This window comes from Mustela lutreola, chromosome 15 (assembly GCF_030435805.1).
Source record: "Mustela lutreola isolate mMusLut2 chromosome 15, mMusLut2.pri, whole genome shotgun sequence".
In the NCBI taxonomy this organism is placed as follows: Eukaryota; Metazoa; Chordata; class Mammalia; order Carnivora; family Mustelidae; genus Mustela; species Mustela lutreola.
Genome location: NC_081304.1, coordinates 23,577,033 through 23,604,894, shown reverse-complemented (window position 1 = coordinate 23,604,894; position 27,862 = coordinate 23,577,033). Strand labels below are relative to the sequence as shown.

At 53.6% G+C, this 27,862-nt stretch overlaps 2 protein-coding genes and 1 long non-coding RNA gene across 12 annotated transcripts in view; 2 read left to right on the top strand and 1 right to left on the bottom strand.

Moving 5' to 3' along the window:
* Positions 1-6,934: 6,934 nt before the first annotated feature.
* Positions 6,935-12,009, top strand: PRR15L (proline rich 15 like). Of its 2 annotated transcripts, XM_059150487.1 has the most exons (4): positions 6,935-6,958; positions 7,219-7,448; positions 10,140-10,179; positions 10,818-12,009. In XM_059150487.1, exons 1-4 carry the CDS (start codon positions 6,950-6,952, stop codon positions 11,148-11,150), a joined length of 612 nt encoding a protein of 203 aa, XP_059006470.1. In that variant the 5' UTR covers positions 6,935-6,949; the 3' UTR covers positions 11,151-12,009. The 2 variants fall into 2 exon arrangements, with proteins under 2 accessions (XP_059006470.1, XP_059006471.1); XM_059150488.1 differs by lacking the exons at positions 7,219-7,448; positions 10,140-10,179.
* Positions 12,010-14,082: 2,073 nt separating this feature from the next.
* Positions 14,083-20,996, bottom strand: PNPO (pyridoxamine 5'-phosphate oxidase). 3 transcript variants are annotated; one of them, XM_059150484.1, is made up of 8 exons: positions 20,774-20,996; positions 19,779-19,903; positions 18,074-18,173; positions 17,201-17,254; positions 16,862-16,990; positions 16,491-16,561; positions 16,043-16,248; positions 14,083-15,651 (listed from the first exon to the last, which is right to left on the bottom strand). In XM_059150484.1, exons 1-7 carry the CDS (start codon positions 20,936-20,938, stop codon positions 16,080-16,082), a joined length of 813 nt encoding a protein of 270 aa, XP_059006467.1. In that variant the 5' UTR covers positions 20,939-20,996; the 3' UTR covers positions 14,083-15,651; positions 16,043-16,079. The 3 variants fall into 3 exon arrangements, with proteins under 3 accessions (XP_059006467.1, XP_059006469.1, XP_059006468.1); XM_059150486.1 differs by having other exon boundaries at positions 14,083-14,997; XM_059150485.1 differs by having other exon boundaries at positions 14,083-14,977; positions 20,774-20,995.
* A 159-nt stretch (positions 20,997-21,155) lies between these two features.
* The window catches only part of LOC131817083 (uncharacterized), a 30,389-nt gene continuing 23,682 nt past the window's right edge, over positions 21,156-27,862 (top strand). For 5 of the 7 annotated variants that reach the window (XR_009348319.1, XR_009348318.1, XR_009348315.1 and 2 more), the window contains exon 1: positions 21,232-22,150. This is a non-coding gene — a long non-coding RNA (uncharacterized LOC131817083). The other 2 variants (XR_009348317.1, XR_009348316.1) reach the window with 2 other exon arrangements.

Sequence of the window (27,862 nt, the reverse complement as noted above, 5' to 3'; positions counted from 1 at the left end):
AGCCAATCGGGATACGCGCTCCACCCCTGGCCTCAAGCCCCACCCACCCCGGGGCTCCGAATGGCTCAGCCCGGGAGGGGCGGGAGAATGGGAGACAGCCAATGGGAGACGCGAGGCGGGCTCAGGGCCGAAGAGGGGCGGGGGCGCAGAGAAAAGGCTGCAGGGGCGGCGAGGTGGCGCCTGGCGGCGCCCGAGAGCTAATCACTGCCGCTTCCGGCCAAGTGAGCGCGGAGCCTTCGGTGCAGGGATCAGTGGTCTCGCAGAGAGGGTCCTAGAACCGACTCTGGCCACCTGGAGGCCGTTGGAAATGCCTCCTTCTGGCCTTGCCTCACTTTACCGTCTGTCGTAGTTTGTAGGTCTCTTGTGGTACTTGTCTCACTTTGCCTTCCCGTTCAGTTTATCTGATAGACGTGTGTTGAGCACCTGCTCCGTGGTGGGTGATTAGGGAAGGAGAAGGAGGCATCCCAAAGATAACCCCTAAATTGAGCCTCAAAGGAAGAGCTGCAGAAAAAGGGGTATGCGGGGGAAGGGTGTCCCAGGTGGAGGAAACTACACAAAGCTTTGGAGGCCACAAACAGCAAGAGGGGTGCAAGGAACAGGCAGCCAGGACTGGAAACGTAATTGGTGGGGCCCCGCGCAAAAAAAGGTGCAGGGCCCCTTTTTTTAAAAATGGAAGAATTTCAAGTTGCGCAAGTCTCACACTGCAGATGCCTGCGGTGGTGACGGCTAGTCAGCTTATGTGCAGTAAAGGCTTGAGGCAAGGAATGGCCAGTGGGGAAACTGTAAAGGTGGAAAAGTGTTATCATAGGGAGGAGCCTCATTAAGTAACCTGGACTTCACTCCTGCAGACTGAGAGGAGGGAGGTTTGCAGGGCTTGAAACGGGGAGGGCCCTATTCCAACTGACTGCAAGGAGAGTGGATTCATGGGTGATAAGACTGGAGACAGGAAGACTGTCAGGAGGTTATTATGCAGAGGTTAAGGCTGGACCTAGGACAAGACCTGAGGAAGAGGGGAAGGCTAGATTTGATTTTAGAGGGAAACTGACAGATCTTGGTCATCAAATGGCCATGTGGATGGGGGAGATAGACAGCAATGATGAAACGTAGGTGGTTGGATTGGGAGGGCCACCACCTGCGACAGGGATGCAGGCATTGGGAGGAGGGCATCTTGGCTTTGAACTTACCGCGTTAGTGGTGCTGGGAGGCCCCCATGTGAAAAGTAGGCAGGAGACACTTGGGTCTATAGCTTTGGAGTTCAGGGGAGCGCTGGGGCTGGGGATACAGCTTTGGAGAGCCACAGGCTGACCAATCTGTAATCCGAGCAGTGGCTGAAGCTTCGGGAGGACGTGAGACTGGGCAAGAAATGGCTAGAGCGGGGAGACTGGGTGGGCCAAGGAGACCCAGGGCTGAGCGTGCCACTTTGGGCCCCTCCCTTTCCAGGATATTAGCTCCTCCCCAAGGCTCCACCTGTTTTTTTTCTAAAGGACCACCCCCCAACCCTACCCTCCCACCCCTCACCCTCTGCCCCAGGCCCCAGTACAGCACTTGGGAGCCAGTAACTTTGTTATTGAGCTGCGTGCTGTGGTACAGCAGTGAGAAGACCTAGATTTCTGCCCAGTGAGATCTTGGACTATTTCCATAACCTCTCTGCCAGCCAGTTTCCTCAACGTGGAGATAGCATCCATCCCAATTATCTTTGCATTTCTGTTTATAGGCTTAAATAAATAAACTAGATGTATATAACTCTTTACAGTTTGCAACATGCTTTAATATATCTCTTGTTCTTTGTAGACTCCTGTGTGTTTGTGTATGTGTGTGCTTGTGAGAGAGAGAGAAACATTAGTCATCATTATTATAAAATGGGTTGAAAGATTTCCCTGGAAATGGCTCATAGGGCAGAACCAGGGGCCTCTTCAGGGCTCTCTCAGGGGAATTTGGCTCCCATCTCAGAGGACTGACTCAGGCTGGAAGAATTTCAGGGGCTCCCCTGCAATTAAATGCACACTTCCTGGGCTCCAGCTCTGTGTTCCTGGCTCCCTGGGACATCCGAAGAAGCATGGCCCTGCCCCATCCTCAAGGTGCATCCTTCCTCCCTGAACCAACTGGTGGGCAGAGCAGGGTAGGGTGAGTTGGTGGAGGCAGGGACCACCAGCACGTCACCCCACCCATAGTGCCTTGGGGGGTGACTCATGTGGAACAGAAGGAGGTTTGAGAAGAGCTGTGCCTCGCTGCTGACCTCAGCTCAGGGTGGATGCCCCAGACAGCATACACTGTGGACTCTGGGCAGCAATCTGCAGTGTTTGTCCTTTTCCAAGGCCAGAAGGAACCTCAGGGGGCCTATGGGCAGAGACGCACGTAAGTGGTCTGCTCTCCAGGGCGTCCGGTCCTTGGGACTGCCAGCTGTCGGAAGGTGGTGTGTGGGGTGCTTCTGCCTGTGAGTCTCACAATTCTCTGCGGATTTAGCAGAGGGGACCTAGGTATTGGGCAGCACATTGAGGGAACTGGAGAAGGACACAGCAGGCCTATGCCAGCTTTGAACAGGAAAGCACAGAGCCCAGGGGTGCATGTGGGCTGCCTGACTGTCCTTTGTTGCTGTTGTTAGCTTCCTTGGGAAGTGACAACCGTGTGCCACGTGCCTTACAAGCCTTATCTCATTTGATCCGTCCAACAACCGTATAATGTGGGTACCACTGTGAGCCAGAATTTAATTTTTTTATTATTTTTTAAGATTTTATTAATTTATTTGACAGACAGAGATCACAAGTAGGCAGAGAGGCAGGTAGAGAGGGAAGCAGGCTCCTCGCCGAGCAGAGAGCCCAACTCAGGGCTTGATCCCAGGACCCTGGGGATCACAACCTGAACTGAAGGCAGAGGCTTAACTCACTGAGCCACCTAGGAGTCCCATGTGAGCCAGAATTTAAAAGGTAAGGGAGCCAAAGCTAATTTCAGTGAGTTGTCCAAGGTCATACAGCTGGTAGTTGGTGGGGCTAGGATTCAAACTCAGGCCTGTTTGGCTTCCCAGCCTGCCTTCTTATTCTCTGTGGGATGTGACTTCTCACTCAGCCCTACCCACCCCCTTCACTGGGCTCAGCCACCTCAGCACCGGTGTTGGGTCTCTCCTCCTTCCTCTTCAGCCTGATTCCCATTTTCTCCCCAGTCGTTGTGCCAGATACTCGGACTCCCCCACCCCCAACCATAGTCCCTGTTCCATTCCAAAATTCTTTCTCACCAGCCCTCACTCTGGGCAAAAACACCCATTACTTATTGTCCTACAATAGCCATAAAAAGGCTTACTTACCCTTGACATTCAAATAATCCATTTCTTTTATCCAACATCGGTTATTACTTTATGGTCTGTGTTTCCGTGTGTTTGCTCACAACCATACTGACTGGTGTGTGTGTGTGTGTGTGTGTGTGTGTGTGTGTGTGTGTGTGTGTATCTGCCTGCTGGGCTGAGACCCCGGAAACTCAGCAGCCTCGGCTGGGCCTCTTGGTGTTTGTAGTGTGGCTCCTGGGTAGTTTTTCTTCAGTCTGTCTCCGTGTCTAGTCCGCGAGGACCTTGCAGGCAGGGAGCACCGGTGTGCGCATGCCCACAACGCCAGCACCTGTAGGATACCCGACACTGAACGCCAGGTGCTTTAATGGGTCCTTGTAAAGGAAGGAATAAGAGGTGTGGCGTGTGCAGACAGGCAGTTAGTAATGAGTGGGGCCCGGGGTCACTCGGTCTGGGGGGAGGGCTGCACCTTCCTCAGCTCTTTTCTGCATCCCTTCTTCGACAGCTCAGGACCCAGAACCAGCCCCCCTGAACTGCTCGAAACTGTAATCCAATGGGGCCCTGTGTTCCCACGCCACAGTAGGGCACCAAGGCCCTTGGGGGCCCCCTAGGTGTATTTTACTTGCTTCACTCAACGAGGACAGCTTTCTGAAGACAGGCACGTTGCATGTTTGCACGTGAAATATCATGCTTGAGCCTAGTTTTAGGGAGGTGCATTTATTTATTTATTTTTAAAGATTTTATCTATTTATTTTAGAGAGAGCATGTGCACGTGAGGGCACGCCAGGGGAAGGGGAGGGCAGGAGGAGAGGGAAGGAGAGAGAATCTCAAGCAGACCCTGCGCCGAGTGTGGAGTCCAACCCGGGGCCGGATCCCACCACCCCGAGACCACGATCTGAGCTGAAATCAGAAGTCGGCCGCTCAACTGACCGAGCCACCCAGGCGCCCCAAAGGAGGTGCATTTAAACGTTAACAAAATTATAAAGCAATAAAGCGGCCTGCTTAAAAGACATTCACAGTTTATAGCCTTATCTCACACTCTCCTCCCAACACCGCTCTTCCGAGAAATGAATCTGCGGAAGGCCAAGGTTGGGCGGGACTTCCTAGACTGGTCCCCCTCAGCGGGGGTGGTCCCGAGCCTCTACATCCCGCACCTGTTTCCGGTGGCCTTCTCCAGTGGCAGGCCACAGGTGGGTATCCACCGAGTCCTGCCCACTGCAGTTTGCACTGGGATGCCTTCTCCAGGGTGGAGGTGGAAGAACAGGATTCTGGCCCCTCTAGGTCCCCAGCAGCAGAAAGGCCCAGATTTGGGGGTCAAGGGGAAAGGGAATGACTGCCTCTAGTAGGAGCCCTTCTAGTACACATGGAATTGGGGCTGTGACCCTTGGATACTGGACCCCAGTCTGGGGCCCATCCCACCATCCCTCTAGTCTCACAGGGAGTGTGAGATAAGGCTATAAACCGTGAATAAGGCTGGGATGAATGTTTAACCTCTTCCGGTGTCTTCTAACTGGGCATCTGCTCTCAAAGAGATGAGGCTTTCAGAGAAAGTGGAAGATCTAGAAATCTGTGGGCACCTTCCTGGGACAACCACGTATACTTATTTATTTATTTTAAGATTTTTTTTTTTTTTTAAATAATCTTCACATCCAGTGTGGGACTCCAGCCCACAACCCCGAGATGAAGAGTTGCATGTTCCACTGACTGAGCCAGCCAGGAGCTCCAGCTGTGCATGCTTCGTACTGGAGGCAGGAGGACCTTGCAAAATCATATCCGCAATTCACATAAACCCCCAAGAAGATGAGCGTGAGCAGCAAGCCTGCCGTAGCTGAAATCACAGGTCAAATAAATGGGTTTTCTCTCACCTGACCTCCAGGAAGGTTGGTGCGAAGAGTGGGACATGGGCAACAGGCTAGATTAACAATTTCTTAGTGTGGGGTGCCTGGGTGGCTCAGTGGGTTAAGCCTTTGCCTTCAGTTTAGGTCATAATCTCAGGGTCCTGGAATCAAGCTCCGCATTGGGCTCTCTGCTCAGCAGGGAGCCTGTTTTCCCCTCTCTCTGCCTGCTGCTCTGCCTGCTTATGATCTCGTTCTCTCTGTCAAATAAATAAATAAAATCTTAAAAAAAAAAACAACCTCTTGGGGCACCTGGGTGGCTCAGTGGGTTAAGCCTCTGCCTTCGGCTCAGGTCATGATTTCAGGGTGCTGGGATTGAGCCCCGCATGGGGCTCTCTGCTCCGTGGGGAACCTGCTTCTCCCTCTCTCTCTCTGCCTGCTTCTCTGCCTACTTGTGATCTCTCTCTCTGTCAAATAAATTTTTAAAAATCTTAAAAAAAAAAACTCTTAAAAAAATTTCTTAGGGTAAAGACAGGACTTCTATTTCTCATTTGTGTTGTGTTGTAAAGCTTGAGTCAAATTCCTATTATATCAGTGGTAGATAATTCTTGGCTCAAGGAGCTAAAATTCTCTAACAGAGCCAAATATATGACTAGATCATTACAATACTATATACGTATATATGTGTGCACATACACATATATAATTAATTCTGGTGAATATCATGTTAAATAGAAGCAAATGAGCAAATTCTGTAGGACCAAAACAATTCCTGGTGGCATAAGAGGCATTGTAATCAATTTGGGTCTTGAGGGATGAATAGGAGTTTATCTTAGTTTACCCAGGACGCTATTTCTGACCAAGGGCGCAGCATGCACTCTTCATCTTACCCTCCTGGGCAGGTTCTGTGCCTGGGAAGGTAGGCAGAGAAAAGGACTATTCATGAGGGGTGGGAGATGCCCATCCTAAGAGGGCCAGGCCCCAGGGGTTCCACTGTGGGCCATGGGGGAGGGGGCCTTGAAGGACTCGAGGCAGGGGGGCTGTTTCAGAAGGAGGGGAGTACAAACTCACAAAGCCATGCAAAGCTGAACCGAGTAGAAGCAGGGTTGGAAATAGTAGGGCAGGTTTGAGAGTTGGTTAGTTTGGGAGTTGATTGAGGGGATGAGGAGCCCAAGGAAACGGAGAATCATCTGCCTTTCCTCCACCCAGTGCCCCGCTCAGAGCCTGGCATATACCTACTCAGTCCTTGGAGTAAGGTAGCTGGGCAGGTGGATTGAGCATCGAAGCTGGGCATCCCCAGGACAGGCAGCTACAGGGCCCCTGACCGTGCAGCAGATTTCCCCAATCTCCAGGGATGTAGGCACAGAGTGAGCTGCAAAGGCAGCCCTGGCTGGTGGTCAGTGATCAGGAGGGTGTGTGCACACACTCTGCATTCTTACCTTACCCTCTCTCGCCACCTCACAAATACAAATGCCCCCATGCCCCTCTGTCCATGTTCGAGGGTGGTTGGGTCTGAAGATGCTGGTGAGGCAGGAGCAGTGACCACCCCACCCCCCATCTTGAGAAGGGGCCCTTCAGGTCAGGAGGGAACCGCAGCCCCCCACCCTGTGCCCGCCAGAGGAGCATTGAGCTTTGGGGTGGAGCAGACAGCTTGGGAACCGGTCTGCCAACCAGTTTAACCAGGGACTGGTTTCGACTCGGGAGTTCAAAGGAGCTGGGGTGTACCCTGTCCTGTCCCGCCTGGCCAAAGGGAGCAGCGGCGCTTAACCCTTTCCAGGTTGTGCCTGGGGCAACATCCAGGCACTGTCCGTGCTGCAGAGGGTCTGAGCTTCTTGGAGGCATGAAAGGGGTGAGGGACACCTTGGCTACGGTTGGGGGGTGGGGTGCAGCCAGGCCCATGAGAATGGGGAAAGAGGAGAGAGGCTCCCTTGTTTCTCCTGCCCCAGACTTCCCTTGGGATTTCCTTTTCCTGCCGAGGTGATCCCCGGAGGACCCTGGCTTCTGGGTGGGTGCAGGGGCACTGGGATTGGATTTCTGGGGTAATGAATATTCATCAGCCAGATCCGGCCTCTGCTTCTGTTTACTTAGCCGGGAGGGGCTGGGTTTCAGGTTCACCTTGACTCCTGGAGCCGCAGTGGGGCAGGTACCCGCCGCTGCACCTGTTTCTCTGGCACCTGCCGCACAGCTGCTCCCACCCAGATCTTCTCGCCGGAGCCTTTTCTGGCGTGGAACCCTGGAGGCACCCCTACCTCTCCCAGCCTCCCGCCCGGGCAGCTGCCACACTCAGCTCCTTCTCTAAGGAAGGTTTCACCTCCAGCCCGGAGCAGTCAGGATTACAGGTACAGGCAGAGGGAGAGCGGGTGGGGAAACCAAGGCACAGAGCACAGTCAGGGCACCCAGTTCTGCCTCCGTGGCTGACAAGCCTAACTGGGAAGGAAAACCCAGGCAGGCTGGCTCCCATCTTTACCTAGGTGGGCAGGCAGAAGTCAGACTCATCCCACTGGCTCTTGGAGTCATTCCAGGCCTCCAGCAGAGCTCTTTCTGGGAAAGTTTCAGTCCTGAGCTGTTCTCCGTTAACGCTTGCTAAGCAGGAGCCTAGCCTCCAGCCTGGAGGGTGTTTCTGGCTATCTGGTGGGGATCTCCCTGTTCTTCTCCAGGGTACCCCAGTCTTATCCAGAATGGAGAAGTGCCATCAGGGCCCCTGTGGAGGGATATGGGGGGAGGGGTGTTTCTGGGTGTGGTCTTAAAGCCCCAAGTGCCTCCTCAACTCCCCTCCACCCCTCCACCTCCCACAGTCAATGGTTAACTCGTTCCAGCTCCGAAGGGGCCTGGGCCAGTCTGAGCAAGGTCCTTAGAGCAGTTCACAGAACTCAGTCAGGGCAGTGGGGCCTTTCCTGGGCTGGCCACAGGCATACCAGAGGGCTGGCGGTCCTAGGGGAGGGGGGCAGTCTATCCCGCAAGCCGTCTGTGGGCTCTGAAGCCTTGCAAACAGCAGAAGTGTAGCTAGCACCCTCTGGGCTGATTCCTATCATCCCCTGGATTGCAGGGCCCCAGGGCAATGGCCCAGCCCTCAGCTTGGCCAGCCTGCGTGCAGGCTGAGAGGGGGGGGGGGGACCACATGTCACTAAATGCTGATCCGCTTGAGATCCCAAGTACACCTCCAGCCCCCAGCCCCCTCTGGCCTGTGAATCAGCACGGCCATGCCTCAGTAGCTGTATTGCTCTTTCTAACTTTCCATAGCTTTTGATATCACAGCACTTTTTTTTGTAAAGCAAATCAGATGTTATACTGCTTTGGGGTGGCTCACTCCTGAAAAGGATCTTATGGTTTGGTTATTTTGTAAAACAAAGAATGGTCCTCCAATTGATCTGTTCTGTTCAGACTTCCATTGTCAGTCCTGCTGAAAAGGGGCAGATACTTTCTTACCAGTGCTTGTCTGTCCTCTCGGGCAGAAGGGACCACAAAAGGCATCTTAGACCAGAGTTCAAGGCCAAGAGATGCCTTTGTGCGGTGGTTGAAACCCCAGGGCAGGGTCTGAGGGCTATTGCGGTTTCTCCAAGGTTTATTGCTAAGTTCCCGATGATCTGTCACTTGCTTCATTCCAACGAGAGAGAGAGTTGAGCCCCATGGGAGCCGACTGGCAGGAACTGCTAGAGTAGGTGTGTTTTAGCTGCAGGGGCAAAAGCGCTGCCCCCCAAGGGGGTGGGCAGTCAGATGTTACTGCCTGGCTTACCAGCAGGGTCCTCCACTCCCTGAGTTCCTCCCATCCAACCTCGGATGGGCGGTGGTGGGGTCATGGGCCCTGCCCCAGACCAGGCCAAGCAAGTGCCACCCCCCCAACTCCTTCCAGAAACCCATTCTGGAACACCAAGTTCTGTGCAAGGTTGTGCTAAGCCCGGGTGAGGCAAGCTGCCAAAGCAAACCTCTCAGGCCGTCCCCTTCATGTGCTCGCCTCCCCGGGGTGCCCTGGAAATGTTTACCTGGCCACTCTCACCCCTCCTTCACTTTCTAAGTGGGAGCTGCACGAGATCTCCCCTGGGCTTCTCCTGCTACTTGAACTCAGCCAGAGGGACAGAGCAATGTAGGATCTGCTTCCCGGATGAAGAGGCAGGAAGGAGTCCATCAGGCATGCGCTCTGGGCATGGGGCTGAGTATATGGGAGGAAAGGGGACAATTGCAACAAGGGGCCCACGGAGGCAGGCATTCAACCCATTCCAAGCCTAGGTCAGCATCTTGTTTCCATTTTCCCCCAAATTTGATTTGCTCTCCCTCTTAAAAAAAAAAGAAAACAAAACAAAACAAAAACCACGCTTATTATGGAATATCTAGAAATCAGAAATAAACCGGGAGAAAATAGCCTCTATCCCTTCTCCATAAAGAAAACCACTGTTCATCATTTGTCATATTTCTTTCTGGTCTTCTCAGAAAATGTGGTTAAGACCATTGGTTTCTAAAAGGAGGTGATTGATTCATCTGTGCTCGGCTCACCTGACCATCTAGCTTTCTGGAGTATGGTGGCTACTGCTCCACCCCAGGACCCTTCTCTGCCGCATGCAGGTTCCTGAGAATCAGCCCACCACCCTCTCCAGGCCCAAAGATGCCTTGATTTCTCATCCCTCTGCCTGCCCTTCCGCTGCTTGGAACTCCTCCAATCTGCCGTCTTCTTCCTCCGTCTTAAACGCACCCCCTGGCAACCATGTCCAGGCAGCCGTGTCTCCCAAAACTCCCACTAGCTCAGACAGCAACTTTGTGGAAATGAGTAAAAGATGAGGCCACCTCCGTGTCAGGCCACTTCATGGCAGGGCACATGGCTTTTCAGTGGAGAAGCTGGATGTCAGCCCCCAAGCCCTATCCCCGCTGGGTTCCTTGTGAAGAGTCGGCCTGTGATAAGTATATCTCACGGGCACTTGTGACCCCAAAAACCTCCCTCCAATTTTCAGCTCTCCTGCACACTCCTGTGCTCATGGAAGCTGGGTGGGGAAAGGAGTTGTCCCTCAGTGATTATTACCGTTACCTGTATTATTTTACAGAGCACGCTGCAGAGGGCGGGGATTCACCTTAGAGCTAAAGGTTAGCGCTGGAAGGGACAGGTGAGGACCCTGAGGTCCAGAGAAGTACCTTGCTAGAGGTCACAAGGCTGGTGCAGTCCCAGGATTCCTCTTCCCAACCCCCAACCCTGCTCTGAGGCTCCTCCCACTTAGGAAAAAAAACCCACAAGGACTCCACTCCTGTTGGTCCCCACTGTGAAGTCCAAATTACTCTCCAAATCATTATATATATATTTTGTAATGAATTCTAATCAGAATGCATGGGGTGTTTCTGTCCATCCAATGCCTGCCACCCATTCCCCAGACCCCTCTCTCTTCTGGTATCGTAGAGCTTATCTGAACCCTGGGTTCGTTGGGCTCCACCTTCAATCCTTTCAGGCCTGGACTTCTTTTTTTTTTAAGATTTTATTTATTTATTTGACAAAGATCACAAGTAGGCAGAGAGGCAGGCAGAGAGAGAAGGAAGCAGACTCTATCCCAGGACCCTGGGATCATGACCCGAGCCGAAGGCAGAGGCTTTAACCCACTGAGCCACCCAGGCTCCCCTCCCTCAGGCCTGGACTCTTAAAACAGCCCATGATTAGGAGCTAGAGACGGCTGCTCCAAGGCACCTCCCTTCTCCCCACTGACCCCTTTCACTGTCCCACCGTGTTCCTGCAGAAAGCCCCACCTTCGGCTCCGGGGACGGCCATGACCGAAGTCGGCTGGTGGAAGCTGACCTTCCTCCGGAAAAAGAAATCTGCTCCGAAGGTGCTGTATGAGATCCCCGACACCTATGCTCCAACGGAGGGCAGCGCCGAGCCCCCTCGGCCTGAGGGGGGGGACCCCAATGGCAACTATAACACCCGCCTGGAGAAGATCGTGGACAAGAATACAAAAGGCAAGCACGTCAAAGTCTCCAATTCCGGCCGCTTCAAGGAGAAGAAGAAAGTTCGGGCCACGTTGGCAGAAAACCCCAACCTCTTTGATGACAGGGATGGCAAAGGACAATGAAGGAGGCCCAGGAGGACCCTAATACCTCCCTACTCCTGCTGTCAGCCGGACCTGCGACAGGAGCTGGCCACGCTGGCCTCCTTGGCCACAGCTGACTCCGTGGGGCCCTTGATGCCTGCTGGCAGGCAGGGTCTGGTTTTAGGTTTGTATTTATGTGCCCCAGCTTTCTGGAAGGTCTGGGTTCTCCCAAGGTCGTCCCACGTCCCCAGCACATACAAAGGCACTCCAGTCCAAGGATGAGAAGTCCTACGCAGAAGGACAGCCCTCCTCAGAGCCGTGGCAGTGCCGGCAGGGAGGTGGGCATGGCGAGGGGCGGAGAGAGGGGGCGGACAGACTTCTCCTCCTCCAGTGGCACAGGGTCAAGGGTGAGTTTCGATTGCGGCTCCCTTTATTTTCTCTACCCACAGCTGTTCCCTGGACCAATTCTAAGCATGACTTTTCCAGAAGCCACATGATGGGGTGGTTTCTTGGAGCTGGAGGAGGCGGAGACCCTGAATTTGAGCTTACCTCCTCCCACATGAGGGAAACTTCTGGAACTTTTCCCCTATGTGTGCAAGGAGAGGAGGACACTGGCACTCTGGGGGGGGGGGGGGTTTGCTGCAGAAGACGAGGTGAGGGCCCCACAGTTTCCTGAACACATCCTCAAAGGGACAGTGCACTGGCTCATGGGTCCAAATTCAGGGAGCGGCTAGGGAGGCTCTGATAGGACCTAAAAACCGCCAGCTCTCTTCTCCCCTCCTACTGGTATTTAAGAAGGACAAGCCGCAGAGATGAGTCCTGGAGCCTTGAATTTTGTTTAAAAAAATAATTGTAGGTTTCTCTCTTTGTAATAAACAATGCTGCAAAAGCAGAGAACCTATTTATGCTTTTGTCTTACATTTCCTGAGGACTGTTTCTCATGCCTTTCCTCCCTGCATTTAAGTGAAGTGCTTAGCGTTCCTTTCAAGCATCAAGAAGGGTCTCCAGGGGACGCCTGGCTGGATCAGTCGACAGAGTACGTGACTCTTGGTCTGGGGGTTTTAAGTTCGAGCCTCATGTTGGGTCTATAGAATACTTAAAAATAAGATCTTTTTAAATTAAAAATAAAGGGGTCCTCAGTATGAAAATATAGCAAGGGTAGGGGCTAGTTTCAGCTAAGTGATCAACAGAGAGAACATCAGGGACTTCAAGAGAGTAGAGGAGACCTTTGGTGACTGACCCCACAGTTGCAGGGGTTTGGTTTAGGGTCAGGACTCAAATTCTCATTCCACTGTTTAGTTGCTGGGTGATTTGGGGAATACTTTTTTAAAAGATGCTCTCTAAACCTCAGGTTTCTCTCCTGTAATCATATCTTTTTTGGGGGAATGGTCAATATTAAATGCCCCCTAAGTAGTCCTATAGTAGGTGCTCAGTTAATATGGGTGTCCTCCTTCTTCCTTTATTAAGGAGTTCCACCATAGCCCACAGCGTCTGGTTAAGGAAGAGGAAAGAGTGTGCTCCCTGTGCTGTTAGATCCAGATCTTTCTCAGGCCCCAGGAGCTGGGAGCTAGAAAAAATTGGACACCTCTCTGGAGCTCTTGGTGGGAACAGGGAGAAACCAAGGTGGCCACTAAATAATGTGGTCATGGAGCTTCCAGGTCAGTTCCTTGCGGGCTGTCAGGCCACTCCACCCCAGGGAGTGTTGCTCAGGAAATTTATTACCAAAACAAACAGAACCATACAAGGGGGCCTTTGTTGGGTGGCCTCACCCAGGCAAGGGGGAACTGTGAGGATGAGTGACACCAGGAGCTGGAGGGAGGGAAGGTGGGCTGGTTCAGGTAAAATGCCGTTCCCCAGGCCTCTTTCCCTATCCCTCCCACTTCGTAGAACTTTTAGGATCCTTCCAATTACCCAGTCTGTGAAGTGTCCCATGGAGGACCCAACTTCCCCCTACTCTAGTCCTGTCCACTGTGAATAGCCAGTGTTTACAGAGTTTATAGTGGACCAGGCCCTGTGGCAAGTACTCCATGAGGTTCCTCGGTCAGTCCCCTCATCACCTGGAGACAGGTGCTGTCATTATCCCCATTTTCCAGCTGAGTTAGTTGAGGTGGAGAAGTGAAGGCACTTGCTTGCCATGGTGGAGGCGGGACTGAAGCCCGAGCTGGTGTGTGCCCATCACTGCGGCCCACGGCCCCCTCCATGTTTGATCTGCCTCTGCTCAGGGGGATGGGAAACTGAGACTCAGAGCAAAGAAAGGAGTCCAGTCACCTTCTGCAGAAGGGGAGGTAGGGTGGCAGAGGGTAATGGCCTGGGGCTTAGAATCCTGATTCTGGCACCAGTAGGGGAAAGCTAACCAGCCCAGAGGCTGAGTGTCCTCTGAGACACCAGATCACTTCTGCCCATCCTGAGATTGCTTGAGGGAGGGGCGTTTGGGGATGAGCCTGGGCCCTGGGCCCCCTGGCCCGGCTTCTATCCAATACTGGCACCACATGGCCATTACCCCTGGTGCGTGAGATCCTGCTCCAGTCTCTGATGTCCGCAGGAACCTTCCATGGAAACCCCAGTTACCCCTAAGCTGGGGGGCAGGGGGTGGGTGTGTGCTAAAGCCAAAGGGAAATCTGGCTGGCCAGGGAGGCAGAGGGAGGCAGCTGCAAACTTCCACAAGGCCAGAGGAGGAGGAACCGAGAGTACAAATATGGGCAGGAGCTGTGAGAGGCTATGGGTTATCGACCACAGTTTCACTGGGACACGACCCAACAGGGGGAAGGGGAAGGCAGGAGGGGCGGGCTCCAACTGGCCTGCACTGCCCCCAGAGGTCAGCCCTGGGCGGTGGGCTCCCCCTGCTGGCCATCCAACCACTATGGAGAGGTGGAGTTGAGGGGGGAGGGGGGCCCTTAAGCCCCCAACTCCCTCCTTCCTAGGCTGGTGGGGGATGCGAGCATGCGGCTGGGCCAGGTTGAACATTAATATCACACACGGCTGACGAAGTTTTATTACAGATTTGGCACAGTGATTGTCAAAGAACAGGAGGGAACAGCTGAACCCAGGCTCAGAGAGCCGGTTGGGGGATACAGAGCTCCTAGTAATGGGACAAGGCAGAGAAGGGCACCCCAGCACCATCTCCTTTGGTGGCCATAGGGTTAGCATCGTGCCTTCCCACACTCAGGCTTAAGAGGGGGATCAACCCCCAACAGGGGCCCCCTGGGAGGAGCCCATGAATGTCCGGCACCGAAGCAGCGCACACGCCCACACAGAGGAATGAAACAGTTTACAGAGCTGGTGAGTTCCATGCCAACGCGTAAAATAACAGTTCTCAGATTCTGGCTTAGTCACAGCAAACATTTACCCAGCCTGGCTCCCCTCCACAGCCTGGAGGCCATTCGTTCAAGTTGTCCTTGGTCACCAGACTTGTGCTCAAGAAGTGTGCAAACACAGTTCAGCGCAGGCCTCAATCCAGGCCTGATGAGGAATCCCATGGTGAGGGTAGGAGGTCATTTGTTTGTGGAGGTGGGGGACACTGCAACTGGTCACCGGGGGGGGGGGCTTATTAAATGCAGGACAGGATTCATGGGTGGGCTGAGGGTGGGCTCCTAAGTGGTGGTGCTGCTGGTCCGTGGACCACACGGAGGAGCGAGGATCTCAACTCGGGGGGGGTCTCAACTTTTGGCTGCACAGAAGTCTCTGGGGGAGCTTTTACGTTCCTGAAAGTTCAGACCTCACTCAGACCAGTGAAACTATATGTGATGAACACTTCTGGGTAATTTCAGCAGGGATAGAAACCCGTGTCTAGGAGTCATCCCCCCCAGAGGAGGGGGGCAGTTGAAGGGGATCCGTGAGTACCGAAACATAGCTCTGTAACAATTCTATACCTGGAAAATGAAACAGACATCTGTGTATGTACACACACACACACACACACACACACACGTATGTTGTTCTCAGAAACGAACATGGAAAGTAAAGCTTGACTGAAATCTGCCTGGCTCGTAGGTACAAGTCATGAAGCCCTTCTATAAAACTCCTGACTCCCTGGGATCGAATACGTCTAGAGACACTTGCTACCTAACTAGGTAGCCCACTCCCGATTACTGGATCATGGTTGTCTCAAGTCTCTCCCCCAACTGAGAGGAAACCCACATCCGTCCAACTCCCACCTCTGGGTCCTCTGGAGCTCCAGAGAATACATTTAATCTCTTTTCCATGTTGTTGTGCTTCAGATAAGGGGAAGCAGTTATCAGTAGGGAACAGGGCTATAAAAATATCCTATTAGTAAGTTAATGAAGTTTCTTTAAGTTGCAAGCAACAGAAATTGATTCTGGCTAGTTTAATCCAAAAACTTCCTTTTAAGAAAACAAAACAAAACGAAACAAACAAACAAAGGGATAATGGGTGTTTTGAGGCAGGAGGGGTTAACACAGCCCACACGTGGGGAGGAGGGATCCAAGGGTCACTCAGGGAATGACAACAGAAGTGGCTGGAAACTGTTGCTTCTTGGCTGCCATTAAGGACTTGCTAAAATGCCTCTCACGCTCTGGGTCTCTCCCTGTCAAATTTCAAATTGTTGACAAGAAAAAAAAAAAAACAGATTGGCTACACTGCCTTGGGTGCTTAGGCTGGAACCTGGCAGTATGACCCAGTCACACCCTAACAGGGCAGCAGGGACCCGCCCCAGGTCCCTGGAAAAGGGAACCACACCAACTACTACCTCTAGAGGGAGCTATTCCAATAAATCATATTCAAGGTCAAGAAAATAATTATGGGATTTTTTTCTGCCACTGTTTATGCTCCACTAGACTACCTACCTACTTGGGAGCCAACTAAAGATACAGAATTTGGAGCTTGAACTCTGAAGAGTTTTAAATATAAGGAGTGGGGGAGGGAAATGGGTTGAGTCTAGAAGGTCGCGCCCACCATCCCACACCCTCTCTTAGCACCCGGTGCCAGCTCCAGCAGGCGCCAGCAGACTTCGAATCAGGGTGCGAGCCTCTCATACAGCCAGTCTTCCTCCCCACGGTGGGTCATGGGCCCCAAAGGGGAGTCTCTTGTCGGCAGGCCCCGCCGGAAGAGGATCCGGTCATGCAGACGGTTGGTTTGGCCCTGCCAGAACTCCATCACTTGCGGGTACAGGATGTAGCCACCCCTTCAAGGAGAAGCAGTGGGTTTGGTGCTCTGTGCAATTTTCCAGCAGGACACCGCCCCCACCCCCGGCGTCCCCATCCCAGCCCATCCCAGGGCCCCCTGATGGAAGTTGGAAGGATGAATCTGATGATGTTTGGGTGGTGGGGAGGTGGGGAGTAGGTCTGTAATGCCACAGATAGAGCAGTTTTGAGTACACATGAAGGTTCTGTGCCCCCGTCTGGACGCCCACCAGCTATCACTCACCAGTACTTTGGCTTTGGCACCTCTTGTGCTTGGTAGAGCTGCTCCAGTTCCTCATTCTTCTTTCTCAGATACTGTCCAGGGGAAGGAAACACAGGAAGGCCTGGACTGAGTCAGTAAATTCACTTACTAACCGTATACTAAGCACGTGCCGTGACCCAGGGGACGCAGGTGAGCAAGAGAGGCTGGCCTCTCTCCTCTTAGAGCATAGTCCAACCAGAGGGTCAGAAAAGAAGTCCATTTCCCCCACCCCCCAAGGAGACCACCCCTTCATTTTGCTGGAGAGGGCGGGCCCTGGCACTTGTAGTGGACAGCCGCTGGGGGATGAGCTAAGGCCCCTGCCACCCAGAGAACCAAGGAAGAACCCAACTCACCTCCCGATCGGGGATCACAGAACTCTGGTTACTGACCACAGCCCCGATTTGGCTGCTCTTAGGGCGGGAGTGGAAGTAGCACTCAGCCTCCTCTTCAGGCAGCTTCTTCACGGAGCCCTCCACACGCACCTGCTCAGGGACGGCCCTGGCTAGATGGCATTCTTCGCTATCTGCCCTCCCCACCAACACAGGTCTCTTTCTTCCCTTCGCCACTGCCCCACCACTACTGGCCCCAATTAGGCCAGCTCATTAAGAGAGACAGGAGGTCTGCCTGGCCTGGTGCCCTCCACTGGGCTCCTCCGTAGCGAGCCCTAGGTTGTCTCGGGAATGTTCACTCACCTGACGGTTGAGGGGCTCCCAGTAGAAGACAAGGGAAGCAAAGGGATTGGAGTCCTGGAAATGAAAGAGAACTCACAGTCGACCATCCGAACAGCAGGGAGAACACCTCCACCATGCAGAAAGGAGGCAGGAAGCCTGTAATGTGCAGACCCACGGGGCAGGCATTCACTGTCACATCTCATCTAAACCCTCAAAGGTAGGCCTACTTTTCCAGGGGTAGAGACAGACTCAGGTTAAGGAACCTGCCCAAGCTCACACAGGAAGTGCTAGAGCCGCACTGAGAACCTGAGCCAGATGGACTCCAGACTGAGGCTCTGCCATTTCTCTCATCCATAGATGTGCAAGTCCGCAGAAATGCATCTACGGCCACCACGGGCTTGGGGAGTCCTTTGGATTCATGAGTCGAATGCACACAAAGGATCAACTCTGGACTTGACACCAGGAGAGGCACAGAGGGGACACCAGGCGTACATTGAATGCAGCCTCTGCCCCCACAGAGCTTCCTGGGTGTTTCGTGGAGGAGACAAATCTCAATCACATAACCGAACAAAGGTACAGTTATCAACGGAAAACAAGGCAGCAAGTGAAGTCACAAGTTTCCACGAGGGTGAACAGCTGATGTGGCATGGGGATCGAGGACTTTCCCAAGGAGGTTACACGGGAGCTGAGAGCCAAAGGGACAGGAGCTACTTAGGGAAGCAGATGACAGAGATGGGGTGGTCAGAGAGAGCACTCCTCCACGGCAGAGAGAAGGGCAAGTGCCAAGGCCCGCAAGCAGCATGGCGCCTGAGCACAGCCAGCAAGTGCAATGCGGCAGGGGTGGCACTGGAGGGTGATGAAGGAAGCCAGGGCTGGCCCCTGCGGGCCCCTCACCAGCTCTTTTCCCTTCCGACTCTCGAAGTTAGTGAAGAAGCGGAAGCCATCCTTGCCAAAGCCCTTCAGCAGCACCATGCGGGCAGAGGGTTTTCCGTCTCTGGGCAAAGACCAGAGTGTGTGGTCAGAGCCCATGTCGTTGTGCTTGCTTGCTACCACCCCTCTCCCCAGGTGCTCCCCTGCGCTCCCCATGCCTGTGCCCTCTTATTCCTCACTGTCAGGGGGTGCTAGCTACCCATGGCCATCCCACCCCCACCCTGAGGATCTGTCCTAGAGGTACAGGCAGGACATTGCTGCCTGGGACTTGTCATGGACTGAACTGTGTCTCCCTAAAATTCTACGCTGAAGCCCCCAAAGTGGGTCTATTTGGAGACTGAGCTTTTAGAGAGATAATTAAGATTAAATGACGTCATAAAGGTAAGACTCTAATCCAATAGGCCTGGTGTCCAGAAAGATCTCTCTCTCTCTCTCTCCTTCTCCCTCCCTTCCTCCCTCCCATCCCCTGCATGTACCATGGAAAGGCCATGCGAGGACACAGCAAAAAGGTGGCCATCTACAAGCCAGAAAGAGAGGCCTCACAAGGAACCCATCCTGACAGCACCTTGATCTTGGACTTCTAGCTCCCAGAGCTGTGAGGAAATAAATCTCTGCTGGTTACACCTACCATTCAGTGGTATTTTAGTACCTAGCAGGTTAACAAGGCTCTTGGGGTGGTGACCAACACCAACACAACCAGCCAGGGCTTAGCAATCACAGAAAGGGCAGTTACATTAGGATCTCTACTCAGACTCTAGGGAATATCCTGGGGCACAGTACCAGAGCCCTGACTTCAAGGCCTTACACTTTTTAAAAAAGATTTTATTTATTTGAGAGAGACAGAGAGTATGAGCTGGGGGGTTGGGGAGGAGCAGAGGGAAAGGGAGAAGCAGACTCCCCACTGAGCAGCAACCCTGGTGGCTCAATCCCAGAACCCTGAGATCATGACTTGAGCTGAAACCAAGAGTCAGATGCTTACCCCAATGAGCCACCCAGGCGCCCCAAGACCTTATACTTTAATGAGTGGGTACAAGAGTTGAATAACAGGCTAATCTAAGAGGTGTCTCAAGGTTATATGACTGATTGTCAAATACATAATACAACCAAGCACTACGCTAGATTTCAGGAGAGGTAGAGAGCTTTATGGAGAAGTTCCAGGAGATGCAGCTTTTAAAGGACAGATGGGAATTGGGTAAACGGGGAGATGGGAGACATGGGTGTTGGAGGTGAGAGCATCAGGGGCAGAGATGAATGAGGGACTACATTTTTTTTTTTTAAGATTTTATTTATTTGACTCCAAGAGAGAGATCACAAGTAGACAGAGAGAGAGGGGGAAACAGGCTCCTTGCTGAGCAGAGAGCCTGATGTGGGGCTCGATCCCAGAACCCTGAGACCACGACCTGAGCCGAAGGCAGAGGCCTAACCCTCTGAGCCACCCAGGTGCCCGAGGGACTACATTTTTATTACTGAAATGGAATTAAGTAAAGTCTGATCTTTGGTTTACAGATAAGGACACAGAGGCCCAGAGAGGACAAGTAACTTGCCTGAGGTCACAGAGCATCTTAGTAACACAGCTATAACCATAAATTTGCATTCCACCAAGTTGCGAGCTTCCTAGTTTCTTACTTCACCTGTACCCACCCATAGACGGGCCCACGGCTATGCCCACCTGGTGCAGGTAGCCAGACACATGGCATTGGCTTCCCCTATGTCAGGACACTGAACGGCCTCCTCAAACCAGGCAGCAAACTGCTTCATGGGGTCCAGGGACGTCAGCTGAGTTTCCTCAAATGCCTGGGAAAGGAGAGTTTTATTTAATGAACACTTATAACGCTTACTGTGTATGTAGTACTGTTCCAGGCACTGTTCATAACAAAAAACAGTATCCAGGAAATAGGTTCTGCTAGCTCCATTTTACAGGTGAGGACAGAGGCATAAAAAACGTGGCGTAACTGGCCAGGTCCCACAGCAGTGATGGATGAATCAGAGTTTCATGTCAAGAGCGTCAAACCTATCACCTCGGGAGCATAAAAGAAAAAAGCCATATTCCTGGGCTCCACCCCCACAAATTCTCCGTAGGCCTGAGGTTCGGTGAAAAACTGCATGTTTAACAACTATTTCTGGAAATGCTCACACGCAACTAGATTTTTAAAACTGCAGCTCCGGGCCTCAATTCTAAAACAGTTGGTTTCTCCGCCAAGGAGGGAAAAGGAAAATAACTTCTCCAAAAGGGAAGGAAAGGTACTGACTGACGGCAGTGAGATCTAGGCGCTCTCTCCTCCCCTCCGTCCGTGAGTCAGTACCCCTCCCCCATGTGTTACTTATCAAATATTTAGAAGCTGATTATCACTGTTCCAAGCACGTTGCAAATATCAAAGTCCACAACATCGCTGCGAGTTCGGTACTCACTTCCCAGGTGAGGAAACTGAGGCCCAGAGGGGTTGTTAGTGACGCACCGTGAGCGGCAGGATCCCACCCCGCGGCCTCTCCAGAGCTCGCGTTCTCACCCGCCGCAACCCGCAGCCTCTCTTCATCCTTGTTCCCCAGAGCCCCTTCCCCCACCCCGGTTGTCTTGGAACCCCCTTCTCCTACGGGGGTGACCCCAATCCCACCCCGTGGGGCTCCTCCCCCGCCCTGCGGGAGGTCTTGCCCCGGTGGTCGCACCTCTCGGTCCCCGCGGTAACTCTTGCGCATCGGGCCCAGGTCCATGCTGACACCGCCACCGTACAAGTGGTGGAGGTAGCGGGGCCACTCGGCAGGTCGCCCGAACGTCACGGTGACGCCTCGCAATCCGCACGTCATGAGGCCGCCAGCCACGTGACCCGCCATTGCCCAGCGTTGGGTTCGGAACCAATTTCTCAGCCCGGGAGTTTACCCGGGGGACGGAAGAATTCCCCTGCTAACAGATCCTAAGTCCTTGGAGCCAATGGGAGCTCGGGGTCGGAGGAGGGAGACAGAGGCGGAGAGGCCATTGGTTGGAGTTTTCTGGGAGCGAGGCCAATTAGAGCGAGAATAGAGGAAACCAGCGGCCAATGGGCGGCGCCTCCGGGGGCGGGAGCAGAGAGACAAGGAAATGCTGTCACCGCCGTTAACGCGCACGTGGAGGTTTGTTAAAGGTATAGGGACTGCAGCCGCCCAGGCGGGGGGCGGGGAATGAGTCTCTGGGGGCTTGAGGGGAGTGGGCAATGTTAAGTGGCTGGCCCCTAGCAGGTGCCTGGAGGAGAGCCTAGTGCAGGAAGTAGCCCCCTGGGGGGAGAAGCCGGTGGGCCGGGAAAGGACAAATGGAAAACGGAATTAGGGGCCAGGCTCTGAGGCACGGTGATGGGGAGACATAGAAGGAGGGGCAGTCTGGTTGGGGGAAGAAATTGGGGCTGGAGAGTGGGAGAGGTTGAAGTGAGTTATGGATCACACAGGAATAGGGGCTGTGTATTTGCGTGAGGGCATGGGGGGGGTGGTTCTGTGGAGTGGAGGGGGGGGAGATGCAGCAGGGTCAGGAAGAGACTGTGGGGTGGGAAGAAAGCCTGCTGAGTGGAAAGGGGAAAAGGGAAATTTGAGATCAAGCCATCCCAGACCAGAGTCATCTTCCTTGTCCAGCTCTGAACTCCCTCTCTCTGCCTCATTTCTTTAACCCCGGGTCAGAGCATGCTGTTCCCTTTGCTCATGATTGCTCCTTTCCTGGTGCAGCGGAGTTCACACTAGCCAGTGTTCTGGTAGATGGAAAGGTTGCCCCACCTCTCCTGGGCTTCTCTCATCTTAGCCGGGTTCCCCCCTTCTTCACGTTTTGTCCTTCCTAGGTAGTTGGAGTCTAGCTCCTAGGTAATGCCAGCCATAGCTGAGGGCCAGGGGAGCAGGTGGCTGTGCAGAGCCACTTCCAGCCTGTGGACAAAGGGCTGAGACACGGAAAATCTACCAGTGCCCATTCCGGCTTAGGCCTGGCTGGGGCAGCCTTGGGTCAAGTCCTCTCTGTAGTCCCGGTTTCTACCAACATCAGGAAGGGGAGCCGCAAGAACCATCTAGGCAGGCGCCCGGGGACTGTGTCAGGTAAGGGGAACGTCCTGCCCTTCCCAGGTCTTTGCATTACTAGGTGGTAAGCTTCATAAAGCCCTACATTAGATACCTATCATCTTTTATTATATCGATGTAGCTTGAGCCAAATGGAATCTGGAAGACCAATTTGCTACAATGAAATAATACATGTATCAAGACTTAATGATGTTGATCTGTGTATTCTCCACTGGTTGGAATTTTTTTTGCGGCATCGGGCATCGTTTTCCTCCATCTACATGACTGAGAGGCTTGACTGGATTGACTTTGTCTTTCCACATGGGAGCACTGCTGTTCTTGGCTCCTCCCAAACCCCTGCACTTGGACCTGTGTAAGCGTGATTAGTGCCCTTCAATACAGATGATTTGTACATGGGGCCACACTCTTAGCACTCCTGGGCTATGCTACCCTGGACTCGGGAGACGAGGGCACCAGACTAAGATTATTTGAATAGTTTAAATCGCTTAAAAGCCAAGCGCTCAGTTAGGTATTTATTCATTCCATAGACGTTTGTTAAAGACTTTTTTTTTTTTAGGATTTTATTTATTTGTCAGAGAGAGAGAGCACAAGCAAGGGGAGCAGCAGGCAGAGGGAAAAGCAGGCTCCATGCTGAGCAGGGAGCCTGATGTGGGACTCGATCCCAGGATTCTGGGATCATGACCTGAGCTGAAGGCAGACACTTCAACCACCCAGGCGTCCCTGTTAAAGACGACGACGACGACGACTACTACTACTACTACTCCTCCTCCTCCTTCTTTTTTTTCTTCTTCTTTTACTGGGCACTGAGCTAGGTCTGAGAATACTAAGATTAAGAAGGCGACATGCTTCCTGCCCACAAGGGGTTTGTAGTCTACAGGGGAAGCAGATCTGAAGGCTGGTGAGTGACAGGTACTTAAACAGATACTTCTGTGAGGAAAAGGGGAGCAGAGAGAAAAGGTGTCTCCAGGAGTCAGGAAGCCTTCATAAAGGAAGGAGACATTTGATTTGTCTTATGGAGTAAGTGTTTGCCAGACGGACAATGGGACGGCCATGCCAGGAAGAGGGAACAGTGTGAATAAAGGCACGGTGTGTTGGAAATGTGGAACAAACAGCCGGGCTCTCCTAGAGCAAGATAATGAGGTGGGCAGCAGGCTCGACTAACAGGCAGGGCTGGTGATCCGACAGAGGGAAAGGGCCAGGCTTTTAGACAACAATTCTGGCTTTTTTTTTTTTTTTTTTTTAAATCTTTCTTGCTGTTGTCAAACCAGAGTATCTAATTTCTATTTTTTTAAGACCAGATGGACAGAAAAAGTACTAGATTCCAATAGCCTCTCCCATCCTCCACGATTAGCAAGGAAGTTTGTCGTTTGTTGCCTTTCTAGATTTTTCCCTTCTGCCTTGAAAATAATAAGTAGGCTTGTGTTGTGCTTTTCCGCCTAGTGGGATTTGGTGTCTGGATCACAACGCAGTCCCACAGCTCGAAAGAGAGAGGGGACGGCCTTACTGCTACCGCTGAAACCCCAGTAGGGGTTTTGTCTGGGTGGGAGATATGAATGTTTTATTGTTCCTGCTTTTTCTTAAACACTTTGCCACCCTCCTCCCTCCCTCAACTTTGTAAAATTATTAATCTTTTCTTGAGAGAGTCTTAAGTATATAGAAAATGAGTGGTAATGCATCTTACAGAAAAGTCACCCTGGTTTCTCAGTATGAAACAAAAGGGCTGTGTTGTGGGGTTGGGGACTGTGCCTCACCTGTCTTCTTCCCATGTTTTTGCCTTTATGTTCTTAAGTCACCTTTTTGTCTAATTGTTTGGGTGAATCCTGTATTTCACTTGGATCTTAGTGACTGTGTCCGGGGACCCGGCTCTGGTGACCGAGTGGCTGGGGGGTCAGGGAGGGAAAGGCAGGGACACAGAGACATCGAGTGACACTGCAGAAGCTGGGAGCCGGGAGCCTGGTGCAGGAGTCTGGGATGGGGCCCCAGGCGAGGCTATCACTCATGGGGATAAGCTGAGGCGCCATGGCTTGGACTGTTTGTTGAAGTGGGGCATGTTGGAGGAGGAGGTTTGGGGGAAAGAGGAAGCCGATCAGACCTGCTGAGTGTGAGGGTTTATGGGATACGCCTGTTTGGTCATGTTTGATCATTGGGTCTGGAGCTTAGGGGAGAGGTCTAGGCTGATGAGACAGGGTTGGGCGTCGCGAGCTCCCTAGGTGGCACCCGAAGCCATGGGGGAGGATCAGAATGCCTGATAAGAGGGCCTGGGAGAACTAGGGAGGATGAGGGGCAGGGAGGGACGAGGCCCTGGAAGATGGCAGTGATGCCAGTGAAATGCAACCTTCCAGGGGGCCAACGGCAGGTCAGAGCGGTGTGCTGGGGGCCCGAGGCTCAGGCATTCTTGAGCCCAGCCTTGGGGTGCACTCAGGACACACAGAAGCGGGGTTCTTGGTGCTCTGCCAGCAGCCACCTCAGCCCCGAGTAGTATGTTTGTTGGGGGGCCCCAAAGGGAGCCGGGTCCTCGGAGACTTGCAGGGGGATCTAGAAGAGGCAGACCCTTCCCTGAGTGGCCTGCTTGTGGTTGTGTGGTCAGCCCCTCTCACAACCCCTGGGTGTGCTCAGGGATCACTTCCCAGATGCATCCTTCCGTTCGTTTTCCGCCCCAGCCCTCATTAGAAGCGTCTTCCTGGGAGGGACCACATCCCTCACTGTCTCTGGCTCCTTCTCAAAATCCCTGCCAGGAAACGCTATTCTATAATGTTTATGCATAAACTGCCTTTGTTAAGCTTCTCTGTACCTGGGTGCCAGGCAAGGTGAGTGGGCCTTGGGGGCCCGGTGGGGGCTGAGCTGAGTGTTTCCGTGGGCTGGAGGGATGTAACGCTTTCCAAGGCTGAGTGAGGCATTAGGGCATCAGTCCAGTCCCAGCCCTGGCTGCGTCGGTAACTGGGGCCACAGGCGGAGGGAGGGGGGGCCTGATGGTAGGTTCCTAGGCAGGACCCACGGAATATGACCTGGCGGCTCCTTAGGCTTCCTTTGAGAAATCCTGGTCGGTCCTGGCTTTTGGCCTGACTCCTGGTCACTTCGCCTTTCCTCTCACCGGTGCCTGTGATGAGAGACGATGTTTGACTCCCCTGATTCAAGCCCTGATTCTAGGTCCTGACCCACCGTGCTTTGCTTTCTTTTCAGCCAGCCCATTCTGTAGGCCATTTTCCCAGGCTCACGTCCCACCCCTTCCTCTCCCTCTTCCCCTCTTCCACTAGGAAATCCAGCTGCCTGCCACCTTTCCCAGCAGGACTGCAGGCCCTCTCGTGACTTTATCCCAGCCCCAAAGACCTTGGTCAGGTCACAAGAGGTCTCCCAAGGCAGTGGATCACTGCGTGAGGATCCCTGGAATCCCCCAGCCGCGTAGACCTCAGACACACTCCATCAACCACGGGCGCCTACTGCGTCCAGGGACCTGAGGGGCTGCGTGTGGCTCCTGGTCAGACTTAAGTGTGGGGCCTCAAAGGGCTCTGGGAAGGTGATTGTAAAGACGGACTGAGGAGTTTGAAAGAAGCCTGAGCTCTCTTTGCTGCCTTAGTAGTTTGTTTGTTTTTTAAAGGTGTTTTGCCTGGAATGGCCTCCAGGAGGGAGGATCTGAGAAAGGAGGGACCTGGCCCCCTTTCCTTCCAGGCTTGAAATCCTAGTATCTGCAGTCAAAGAGCGGCAGTGCTGGGACGCCTGGGTGACTTAGTCAGTTGAGCGGCTGCCTTTGGTTCAGGTCATGATCCCAGCGTGCTGGGATCGAGTCCCACACTGGGCTCCTTGCTTGGTGGGGAGCCTGCTTCTCCCTCTGCCTCTGCCTACCTGTTTTCTCTCTCTCGCTCTCTCTCTCTGACAAATAAATAAATAAAATCTTAAAAAAAAAAAAGCCATAGGGCTGAGCATCACTGAGCAGACAAGAGGGAGTGGTGAGGGGTGGCCTTGGGGCAGACGACCCTGAAGAGGGAAGGGGGCAGAGGACGGTATTGGGCAGGATGGCCCCCACTCTTGAGCTGCTGGGGGTGGCCTGCTCCCAGATTTTCAACCAGGGTCTACCAGGTGTCCTGGGGACGCCTCTGGCCTGGGGTGAGCCAGGGCTGCATGATACTGTCAACAGCCCCCCATGCCCCCCAGCCCAGCAATTCTCCAGTAAACCAGGGCTGGATTAAGGCAGAGGAGGGCCCACTTGCCCCCAGTGTCCCTTCTTCGCCTGTGCCATCACCCACGCCGGGCAGAATGTGTTCTCCCACTCCCTGTCTGCCTCTGGCACCCCACGGGAGGCAGAGATAGTCAGGCCTAAGTTTTGGACCTGAGTATCTCACTGGAGAGGGGAAATCCCAAGTGCCAACAGGCATTTCTGCACGTTGAGGCCTGGCACCCTCATCACCCAAGGTTGCCCAGGAGTCGGGGGGGTTTCCGCACAGGAAGCATAAAAGCATGTGACTTGGAAAAAAGCACGCTCTTAGGAAAGGATCATTCTTTGTGCAGAAGAGCAAAGCTAAGGGGTCATGGGGCAAAAAGTGGGCAATGTGTTACTATTCCCCTTCCCTCCACCAAACCCATCTCAGAACACAGCAAGACACTTTTCCAGGAGGGAGAGACACTCCTCACGTCTCCCCCCTGCCTGTGCAGCAATGAGACAGAGGCCGGATGGAAGCTGGTTGTGGGGCCGCGGTGCCCGGGGAGAAGCACTGTTGGGCTGGGTCTCCCAAAGGGCTTGTGTGCAATGATCAGGGACAGAGAACCTGTGACCTGAGGTCATTACCTTTTTATTTCTATAGACATGAGGGTGGACTGGCTCTGAGGAAAAGCTCTTTGGTTGCCAAGGCAGGTCGCCAGTGACAGAGGACAAGCAGGGAGGGAGCGGAGAGCGCAGCACCCAGCCCGGCAGGGCCCGGCACAGAGTCGCGACCCTCGACCCTTCACCTTTGAGGTGAAGAGGAGCTATTGTTAGGAGAAAGCACACACTGTTCCGTGTGACTCACTTCTCCCTTTAGCCCAGATGCTCTTCTGGCCCTGCTGGGTTTAAACGCGTGCAGCGACATTCTTCTCAGAGCTCTGTGCACCACCACCACACCCCACCCCGCCCCGCCCCGCCCCGCCCAAGAGCCCCACCAAAATCAGAGCTGTGGCACTTGTGCTGCCCTTTCTGGGTTGGAGGACTGAAGGAAAACACAATCCGTGGCTGGGGTCCTCTCCTGGGTAAAGCTGGGTGCCCAGCTCTCCACTCTGGGAATGGAACTGCCTTTCCTCCAGATTCTCCAGCCTCCTGGAGGTGACGAAGCCGAGGGTCCTCTGGCTCTCTCCACCCCACAGTTCTCGCTACCAGGTTTGGAGGCTGAAGCCTTCCTCCCAGGACCAGGGAGCTGAGCAGAGGAACTTACTGCCCCAAAGGCAGGCAGTGCTGGGGCTTGGGTCTGCTGACAGAGCGGGTGCCTGCTTCCATTCCTGCAAAATGGGCTTGCAGAGCGAGAACGCAAGCACTGGGCCCTGCCCCCAGGTCTGATCCGGGTGCTCTAGGGGCTCGTGCCAATGCCTGGGGCGGGGGGGAGGTCCGTGTGGCTGCTGCCCTTTTTGGGCTGTGGCCTGCATCTGCTGAGGTCAGGAGGGCCAGGTCCTGCCTTGGTCCCCATGCGGATTGCTGGGGGAGGCTGGGGCTCCCTCTTCTGGAGTACCCCTCTCCAAGCTCTTCCAGGGGAGGGGTAAAGGAAGCTG

Coding starts and splice junctions, on each gene's coding strand:
- PRR15L (XM_059150487.1), top strand. Junction 7,449..10,139: donor CGGAGCAGTCAGGATTACAG/GTACAGGCAGAG, acceptor ATTATTTTACAG/AGCACGCTGCAGAGGGCGGG. Junction 10,180..10,817: donor GATTCACCTTAGAGCTAAAG/GTTAGCGCTGGA, acceptor GTGTTCCTGCAG/AAAGCCCCACCTTCGGCTCC.
- PNPO (XM_059150484.1), bottom strand. CDS start 20,938: ATGGCGGGTCACGTGGCTGGCGGCCTCATGACGTGCGGATTGCGAGGC. Junction 16,562..16,861: donor CTGTGATCCCCGATCGGGAG/GTGAGTTGGGTT, acceptor TCCCCTGGACAG/TATCTGAGAAAGAAGAATGA. Junction 16,249..16,490: donor GTGCCAAAGCCAAAGTACTG/GTGAGTGATAGC, acceptor TTCTCCTTGAAG/GGGTGGCTACATCCTGTACC.